This window comes from Podarcis melisellensis, assembly GCF_964234715.1.
Source record: "Podarcis melisellensis genome assembly, chromosome: 6".
In the NCBI taxonomy this organism is placed as follows: Eukaryota; Metazoa; Chordata; class Lepidosauria; order Squamata; family Lacertidae; genus Podarcis; species Podarcis melisellensis.
This window is the reverse complement of record NC_138538.1, coordinates 31321635-31331983: the sequence shown is the minus strand read 5'-3', so window position 1 is coordinate 31331983 and position 10349 is coordinate 31321635. Positions and strand designations below refer to the sequence as shown.

Below are 10349 nucleotides of genomic sequence, written 5' to 3'. Positions count from 1 at the left end.
ATTGAGCAGCAATCTGAAAGCGAGTGATGAGAACTTACAGTTAATTTCTTTTTCGCTGGTCAGGAGCTTAGCCTTTTGATGACTAAGATTTGCAGAAAACTGGAAAACTGCAAAAGCAAATTTACCAGAAGGGAGAAGTAAGCAGAACTCCATGAGCACTGGATGGGAGAGGCTGAACCAAGAGGTCAGGAACCATAGCTGGCTCCTGCTTTGGACCCAAGCTTGCTGAAACCATGAGAGGAGCAAGGAGAGACACTCTTGCGGTGTAATTTTGTGTAGCTGCTCCATTGAAGGCTTCAGGTGTAAATATGAGTAAAATAACCATATTTATCTGTGATTCTTGCACTGCAGGGTCTTGAACTAGATGACCCCTGGGGTCTCTTCCCGCTCTATAGTTCTATGATTTTATAATTCCTTTGTAAATCTAAATAACAAATGTAATGAGCCAGATTCAACTACCAGGTCCCAAGAGCCTCAGAATGCAGAAACAGATTGGATGGATGAACTGCAGTTGTGATTGGTGGGGGAGGACAGTGGCATTAACCTAGCCTCCCATCTCCTGCATCACTGAAGCTTACTGGTAGCGAAAGGGGCCAAGCAGTGCAAGGTCAGTACAGTGGAAACACACCAGTGGTTCCAGACTGATTCTACTGGTGTGTCAGCACCACACCAGTCTTGCAGCTGTCTTGCCCCTCTTCCTACTGGTATATTGCACTGCAGTGACAGGAGGTCAGGTACCGCAAGTGCCACTGCTCCACTCCCTTGACCACTACTGCAGATCATCCAAACCATTTCTGTGTTCTGAGGCAGTAGGAGAAGATGCAACTGTCACACCTTCTTCATTGTACACCCTCTCCTCTTGCTTGCTGTAGTAGCAAAGTAGGACTCCAGTTTTGTCCCACAGCAGCAGGCAAAACAGGGAGACAGGCAAAGGAAACTCTGGGGAAATGGGACAGGAAGGGGACCTTTTGCTTTTAAATGGCGTATGAGGAACCTGTGGCCATCCAGATGTTGTTGGACTCTAAATTCTATCTACCCTACCCAGCATGGCCAAAGGTCAGAGAGGGTGGGACCTGCAGTCTTAACAAGATCAGGAGGGTCACAAGTTCCCTATCCCTGATTTAAAGGCATAGGCACCTTAGGTTAGCTTAAGGCCCGGCAACCTGCAGGGTAGAAGAGATGCACCATTTAATTTGCTCTTCATCTCACCAGATCAGAAAACCATATCAAAATACGTTTGACAATGTGAATTAAACCAGGAAGACTGAATGATCTAATTTGTATTTTCACATGCACATAGTGACAATGTGCTAGAAATGTGTAATCTAATATTACAGCCCTAATCTGTGTGCTTGGTTGGAGTATGTGTGTGCTTTGCAGTGCTTTGAAAGTGTGCCATACCATACATAGCAGAGAAATGGCTGTCATTTTCTACAGAGGAAACTGCCTTATACTGAATCCATCAGTCCTCCTAGCTTAGCATCCATGGACAGGCAGCAGCTCTCCAGGATTTTAGTCCTACCGGTAGGTCCCACCCAACCCTACCTAGAGATGCCAGATTGAAGGAGGAAATGCTTGTATGCAAAGCAGAGGCTCTTCTACTGAACTATGGCCCTCCCCCAATTGTTTGTTTGGTTCATAGAAGCACATTGTGTTGCACAGTGGCGTAGCGTGGGTTGTCAGCACCCGGGGCAAGGCAAGTAATTTGCGCCCCCTAACCCGTGGATTTGCGCCCCCTAACCCTAACCCCCAGATGTTGTGCCTGGTGCGGCCGGCCCCCCCTGCACCCCCCACGCTATGCCACTGGTGTTGCATAACATTCCAAAGAAAGACCCAGATGCTCATATACTATAAAGAGCAGAGCATGTGCTACTCCCCTTTTTAAAATGGAAACATTTAGTGAAAATGAAAGACACAAGCATGTCCTGGATCTCCTACATTCTCTTGCAAATTGACTGTTAATTAAAAGGATGCTAAGTGCCAACAATACTTTGTGAATAAATGTGATGTTGAAGTAGAGGATGTCCTGCAAACAATTCTGATACTTTTCATGCAGCGTTTGTTTAATCTCTTGTTTTGGGGGTGGGGTTTTTTTTCTTCTTCTTTTTCTTTTTTACATGTTTTCTTTCCCATTTAAAAAGCTAAATGTGCAGGACTAAATTTGGTCATGCAGCACTTGAAGATTCCCTGGAATGTCCTCAGGTTTCAAACTCCTCTGATAGACACCAGCTCCGCCTCCTGCCATGTCTGATTGGCCTATCTGAACCAGGCCGCACCGCTTTGACTCTCATTGGCCAACTGTTCTTCAACTGCATATTCATTATACTCAAGGCTGTGGGGAAGTCACAGCTGCTTTCATGTAACATCTCAACACCTCCAAAGTGAGAGAAAGAAGAACCTGGTTTCACTGGACTGCTTCCCCTGAAAGCCTATTAATTTGGCACTTTTCCTTTTCAATATATAGACATACTGTGCTTCATCTGCAAGCTACCAAAATGTCTAGGGTAGCAAGATTCCGAAGTCAAGTCAGTGAGGATCCAGATATTGACAACTTATTGTCTACGCTCTCTGCTGAGGAGATGGAAGAGCTAGAAAAAGAGCTGGATGCCTCTGATACAGATGCAAACATTCCTGTGGGGTTGCGGCAGAGAGACCAAACTGACAAGCAACCAAGTGGCAAATACAACCGAGAGGCAATGCTCAATTATTGTGAGAAGGAGAGCAAGAAAATTCTTCAGAGGGAACAATCAATGGATGTAAGTTGTTGCTCTTACTGAGTGTTGGGAAAGGGAGTATTTGTGCAATTGAGGGGGGGGAGAGGCAGGAACAGAACTTATGTGTTATGAAAACCACTTAAGGGACACTAGCAAATCAATGAGTCAATAGCTGAGGACTGTCCCTCCTAGAGAGTAGTAATGAGCATGGTAAGATGCAGCAGAATTAATACAACCATCTTTTAAGTGTTAGCTCTTCCAAAAGGGGATAATCAAGAAACCCAGCAGGGAACATCAAGGTGTCTGTTTTACTGCTAACTGCTACCTCTATTATTAATATTATTTCATTGTATTAGTTAGTGCTTCACACATAAAGAATCTCCAAGTGGCTTCAGAATTTTTAAAGCATAACATAAACTCAGCGAGGAAAGAACAATGCGTCACAATAAAAGGCATACAATAAGCTGTAAAACAAATACAATAGAACAGCAGCAAAACATTCAGCAGCATACACATGCCGTATATAGATAACAATAATCCATCAAATGCCTGGGAGAAGGGATGCGTTTTAACTTGGTGCCAAAAGGATGCTTATGATTGTGTCAGGAGAATTTTGTTGCCTTCCACTCTCGCAAATATGTCCCCAAGAGTTATGAAATAGAAGTCACTGTCACAATACAGTATCTTTGTTTCTGCCATTTGGACTATGCCACTCTGTGTCCTCCAGCCCAGCAGGGGGCAGGAACATATAAGGGTCAGGAACATATAAGGGCCATTCTGTCTCAGGCCTGACTGGGGTTCCAGGTCTGTTTGCTTCCTGCCACCTTCCTTACCAAAGGCTGTGATACTGACCTTGGGAATGGTTGTACCAGCTGTGCCTGAGAACAGAAACTGAGGCAATGGCACACGGGTACTTTCTGGTACTGTGATGGGGTGGAGCATGTTGTGGTGAGGATGGCACAAGCACCAAGTTGGCAGAGGTGGCAGGTTCTCATGCATCTGTGCCCACCACTGCCAGCACTGCTACCCCTCCATCCCTACCACTGCTGTGCCTCATCGCTGGTCCTGGCAAATGACAGCATCAACACAGCTGGGTGGGGGGCAGTGCAGTTGCAGCGACACTCAATTTCATACACACTAAAATGGTAAATAAATGGGATAAAACAGTAAAATGAGAAGGGAAAGCAAGGCCATGGAGGATATTGACAGCAAGAGGAAGAAATCTGAAAACAGACAGGAAGCCAGGGCAGGAATAAAAACTGGGGTAAAATAAATGATCTTCCTTCATTATTGTTGATGTATTTTATAAAATTAGATAATATTGTGTGCATAGCAGTAGCCTTTGCAAGCTGCCCAATTCTATATTCTGATAGGATGCCTCCTCCTGCTGCTGCTTTGATGCTGGAATTTGACTTGGGGAGCATAGGCCACTGAGCAAGAAAAGCTGGAGAAAGGAGATGTGTTTATTATCAGTGGTGATTTCCTTCACAAAATCAGAGTCACAGTAATGTTGACTTCACACAATTGAAAAGTTGCAATATTTTGTCTTGGAGGGGTTGCTACCAGTCTGTGCAGGAGTTGTCCATGTTTTTTTTTTTAATAATTGCAAAGCAGGCAGAAATTCAACAGGTTAAGTAATTCCCATAATTGAACCTCCATGCTTAGAGGTCCCTGTTCTATTTCTGTCTGCCATGGAGCTGGGGGAAAGTGGCTTGATCTCTCCCCACTGCACACACACAGATCACTTTTGCAGATCTAAGTGTTCACTACACAGGCGCGTGGTTGTGGGGGCTCAAAAGAATTCAGTTACTTGTGAGGAAAGGGGGGGAATTGTAAGAGCTTTCAGGGGCATAGGCTTATCTTTAACATTAACATCAGCAGTCCTGCGAAATTCTGTTTGTAATTTGGGACACAATGGCGCTGTGGGTAAAAGCCTCAGCGCCTAGGGCTTGCCGATCGAAAGGTCGGCGGTTCGAATCCCCGCGGCGGGGTGCGCTCCCGTTGCTCGGTCCCAGCGCCTGCCAACCTAGCAGTTCGAAAGCACCCTCGGGTGCAAGTAGATAAATAGGGACCGCTTTCTAGCGGGAAGGTAAACGGCGTTTCCGTGTGCGGCTCTGGCTCGCCAGAGCAGCGATGTCACGCTGGCCATGTGACCCGGAAGTGTCTTCGGACAGCGCTGGCCCCTGGCCTCTTAAGTGAGATGGGCGCACAACCCCAGAGTCTGGCAAGACTGGCCCGTACGGGCAGGGGTACCTTTACCTTTACCTTTACTGCGTTGAAACATAGTGCTTTTTTCTGTTTGAAAGCAACAGCAGAAAAACTTACGAAATGTAACAGATAACTTAGAGGGGTTAAATATAAAAAACTATTTTCAGTCACTTGGTCTCTGTTGAATTTGTTTTGAGACAACAGGGAGCAACTCTCCCCGGAGATCTTCAGTGCCCATGATGGACAGGTATTATAGCTTGAAATCATCATCACTAACTGGCAGTGACTGTACAGGCAGGCGTCTTTCCCAGCCGTACCTGGAGAACCCAGGCATTGGTTGGCATCTATGTGTCTCAGGAGACAATAGAGGAGTGTGCTTTTCGAGGTGAAGTCAAACTGTTTGAAGGTTGCAGCGCCTGCTGTGGCTGTAGAGACTGATGGGGGAAAGACATGCTTTGTTGCAGCTGGGGCAGAAGAAGGCATTCGGTTGTGCTGCTGCAGATGCACCATGGCGTTTCATCTCTCTGCGCTCCATCCAGCAGTCATTCCTCCTAGACTGGGCTTTTGCATGCAAAGAATGGATGTCCTCTTCCACTGAACTTCGACCCTGTGTTCTTGCATGCGAATAAAGTTGGCAATAGTTAATTGATTTCGAGTATCAAAATATATAAAATGTGTTTTTCTTTGCACTGGCTGTTCTGTTTGGAAACTAAAACATGTGATGTGTATGAAACTAGCACCAAGGAAAATGTGGCTTTTAAAGTGCAGGTTCTGTATTTGTTTGTATTTAGACTGCTAGGCTCTTTGGTCCAGCCTAGGGGTTTGGAGCATGTAACTGGGAATGCATGCCTGTTTTTCTGCTCCAAGATGAGCTGAACGAAGGCCAGAACAACAACAACAACACAACTGTGGTATTTCAATGAACAGTCATTCTTGACAGTTCATTTTTCAGTCTCGCCCTAGATCAACAGGAAGTATTCTGAACTGCAAAGCTGATGAAAACCAATGAGACAAACGAAAAACATAGCAGCTTGTGGATGGGGCCTTGCATGGCTTGTGAACCCACCGGACTCAATCTAGCCCACCAGCCATCCTTGTCAGCCAGGTGTGTGATAAAACCCCTGCGTGTTTTCAGTCCCAGGAAGCATCAACAAGTTCATTGAGCCCCTAGGACTGTGGGTTGATTGGCTGTCTTTTGGTGAATCACAGGCTCTTTCATGCATGCATAGATCATGCCTCCTTTATAGCTCTAGTCCTGCAAATAATTATGCAGTGTTTCTCTTTATTTCTTTGGTTTCCCACTAGATAAAGTTAAGCACACTGTGTATGCAGCACAATTCTTTGTAAGCATCCAGTTTAAGGGCATCTTCTTAAAAAATGAGTTTAACTAGAGCATGCAGGATGATTTAAAAAAACCTCCGTAATAGGAAGTAGACAGTTGAAGGCACTGTTAACCCTTATTATTGTTTTTATTTGTAGCTCAGGGTTGACTTGAATGCTATGGAGAAAATACATCTCTCCTAGAGAGTGTTTCTTTAGCAAAGGAGCTTCATGAACACTGTACTGCCAAGTTGTGTGCTGCGAAGAGTGCACAAGCAGTTCAATCCTATTTAAAGCTTCCATCATTGTAGCCAAACATTTCCTTCCACCCAGTTGCTAAAGCAGCTGTGCCACCCTTTGCCAGGCAAACAGGGCAGGTGGACAGCTCTGTCCCATTTGCCTCTCTTAAAACTACGCATGACATTAGGAGATTTGTGATGGTAAGAATCTAAGAGGAGCCTGTTGGAGGAGGCAAATCACCCATTTAGTCCAGCATCACTATTCCCACAGTGGCCACCCAGACACTTGTGGGAAACCCATGAGCAGAACCAGGCACAAGAGCAGTCTCCCCCACTCCATGGGTTCCAGTATCTGGTATTCAGAAGCATTACTGCCTCTGAGCATGAAGGCAGAGCACAGTAATCATTGATAGCCTTAAGCTCCACAACTTGTCCAATCTACTTTTAAAGTCTGCCAAGTTGGTGGCCATCAGTGCCTCCTGTGGAGAGTGAGTTCCACAGTTTAAGGTAAAGGGACCCCTGACCATTAGGTCCAGTCGTGACCAACTCTGGGGTTGCAGCGCTCATCCCACTTTCCTGGCAGAGGGAGCCGGCGTACAGCTTCCGGATCATGTGGCCAGCATGACTAAGCCGCTTCTGGTGAACCAGAGCAGTGCACGGAAACACCGTTTACCTTCCCACCAGAGCGGTACCTATTTATCTAGTTGCACTTTTACGTGCTTTCGAAGTGCTAGGTTGGCAGGAGCTGGGACCGAGCAACGGGAGCTCACCCTGTCACGGGGATTCGAACCGCTGACCTTCTGATCAGCAAGCCCTAGGCTCTGTGGTTTATCCCACAGTTCCACAGTTTATGCACTGAGTAATGAAGTACTTTCTTTTATGTGCCCTGAATTCGCCAGCATTCAGCTCCATGGAAATTATCAATCTCATGTTTCTTTGTTTGTAGTGAAATTCATCATTCAGATTGGGTGGGTGGGTGTGTGGAAATTTGATCACAGCCACAGCACTAACAATGTCCTGAAAGAACTGTGGAAGGGACTCCCTCGGAAGGTGGTGGACTCCCCTTCCTTGGAGATTTTAAAGCAGAGATCGGATAGCTTTAGTTGAGATCCCTGCATTGCAGCGGATTGGAGTAGATGATCCTCAAGATCCTTTCCAACTCTACAATTCTATAATTTTCGTACAGGCAATTTTTATGATTACAATCGTACACATACACCCAGCTGGTTTCCCATTGGTCAGTGTCTCTGTGTGTGTGTGTGCGAGTGTACATGCACACACAAACACACACACACTTGTGTGCAGGGAACATCCTTACTAGCACCAACTTCTGTTGGTGCCAAGATTGTGAGGCTGCTATCAACCCTCATGATTGGGTTCAAAATGTTTCTTGTTCTACCTGCCCACGACCTGGTCAAAAATCAAACACACATAGGATGAAGAAGAGCCTTTTTAGATCAGATCAAATGTCCATCTGATCCAACATCCTGTTTCTCACAGTGACTAGTCCAGGGATGGAGAACCTGTGGCCCTCCAGATGTTGCTGAACTAACTTCCATCATTCCTGACCATTGGCCATGCTGGCTGAGCCTGATAGAAGTCTCAACAACATCTGGAGGGCCACAGGTTTTCCAGACTTGGTCAGGTTAGATGCTTCTAGGAACATAAATGCAATAGCCTTCCCCTCGTGTTTTCCTGAATACTGAAGTTCCATTTAACTATTATTGCTAATAGCTATTGACAAGACTACCATGAATTTGCCTCCATGCCTTTTTAAAGCTCCTGAACCACAGAGACGTCCCCCTAGGATCAATGCTGTAGTCTCAATGGTTGGTGCTACCCCAGTGTTACTTTTATATTTGTGCACCATGGGAAGTCATAAGCTTTGCTCTGTGATTGTCTGTTGCTGTGAAGCAAGAACATAGGGTTGGTTTCAACATTGTTCTGGACTTAAGAGCCAGCTATAGAGAATCAGTTAATGTAAAGCAACCAAAGTCCAAGGAATAAATACTTACAATATAGTGAGAGTAAAAAGGGAGTTAGAAGAGCCAGCGGAAAGGCATTTAAAAAGTGCCAATTGTAGCTACTCTTTGTTTAGTAGATTTTTGTTACTTCAGGTGATCAACCTCCCTGCCTGTTCATTGCTCCATCGTTTGTCTTTGATGAAATCAGTTTCATGTGTAGTCCTACAAAAAGTACAGTGGTACCTCGGGTTACATACACTTCAGGTTACATACGCTTCAGGTTACAGACTCCACTAACCCAGAAATTGTGCTTCAGGTTAAGAACTTTGCTTCAGGATGAGAACAGAAATGGTGCTCTGGCGGCGTGGCAGCAGCAGGAGGCCCCATTAGCTAAAGTGGTGCTTCAGGTTAAGAACAGTTTCAGGTTAAGTACGGACCTCCGGAACGAATTAAGTACTTAACCCGAGGTACCACTGTGCTTATTATTTCATTGAGGTTTTGTTCATAGTAATAATACTGATTAAAATAAGCTGCTCAAGGGGTTAGGTAATACAGTATAAGAAGAGCTCCTTTCAAAACTTCAACTGTTCAGCAAGTTATTTAAGGTATGACAGCTAAATTTTGCTGAAGCTGAACCAGATAAGTGTAAAATGTAAAGCTTTTGAAGTAAGAGAGAAATCTGGGATTGCATCCAATGTCAATCCTACTCAAAGCAGACCCATTACACAACTAACTTTGTTCCATTAAATTCACTGGATCTACTCTGAGTGGGACAATCTGTACACATTAAAAAAAACTGGCTCAAGGGTGTTCCCACCTCTGGTGTTTGGAGTCATCAGGTGCATACAATGTAAGCTGCTATCCATATGTATCCTGTAGCTTCTTGAGAAATACTGCTGGTTTGTGTACTTTCTCTCAAACTTCCATCCAATTTGAAAATGTAAGCCACATTCACTTCTCAGTTCAGCTGAGGTGTGCACATTTGAGGTAGCCATTGTGTGTGCACAGATGACAGCTCTCGTGCAGATGACAGCTTTGTGAATAGGAGTTTGAGGTTTTGTGTGCAGCGAAACCAAACAGATAATGTGCATTGGGTGAAAGTGTCCAAACCCCCTCTCCAGTGTGTACAGCAATGGGCAAATGCAACTTGAAACGCAGTGAAAGGAAACAACTTCATTGAATTTTAGGCTGCTAATGTATACATAGCCTTAGCTGGATACAGCTCCTACTAAGGTCCCCATGTGGACAGCACATGTGTGCCTTAATGGTACCTTCAATAATATAAACCCATATAAATGTGTACTGAATCATCACATGGAGGATGGGGACAGGATCACACCTGATGCCCCACCCCAGTATCCTCATATAGATTATCAATGCTAGAGGTCAGTGAAGCATTAATTGTTATTTTTAACAATGTTCCCTCCTCGCCCCCCAAAAAAGTTTGTTCCTAAGAAATGATATGGTGTGCCTTTGGATCATATGGTTTTGTTCCTTTTTTCTTTGATTTGTGAGTCCAAGGGTAAGGTTAAATGCCACCAAATAAACTGGTCATTTGGATTTGTTTTATTGCTCTTAAAAGCCTGGGAACCTCACCTTAAGATATCCTTTGCCAGAGGACATCTGCAGCCTATTAAGAAAAGAATGCATATGGCACAATCGGATTTTTGCTTTCTAAAATCCATTTAATAACAGTATCTGAAAGAAAGCACATTTCCAAATAGCATACCCAGTTTCACTGGATTTACTTCCATTGTAGTGCAAAGCTCTGCAAAGAGTAGATTTCATGGAATAGTTATTTCATGGCCCAAGCTAAAGAAAGGCCCCAAATACACATTTTTAAAATATTGAACGGCATCTTCAAAGAGTTACCAACGTGCTTAATTTGATGTATGTACTACAGA

At 44.6% G+C, this 10349-nt stretch overlaps 1 protein-coding gene across 1 annotated transcript in view; it reads left to right on the top strand.

The window, feature by feature from the left end:
* Positions 1 to 2310: 2310 nt before the first annotated feature.
* The window catches only part of LMOD1 (leiomodin 1), a 29509-nt gene continuing 21470 nt past the window's right edge, over positions 2311 to 10349 (top strand). The window contains exon 1 of the mRNA XM_081914419.1: positions 2311 to 2756. Coding sequence (XP_081770545.1) covers positions 2496 to 2756 — 261 coding nt within the window. The 5' untranslated portion in view covers positions 2311 to 2495. The remainder of the gene's footprint in view (positions 2757 to 10349) is intronic.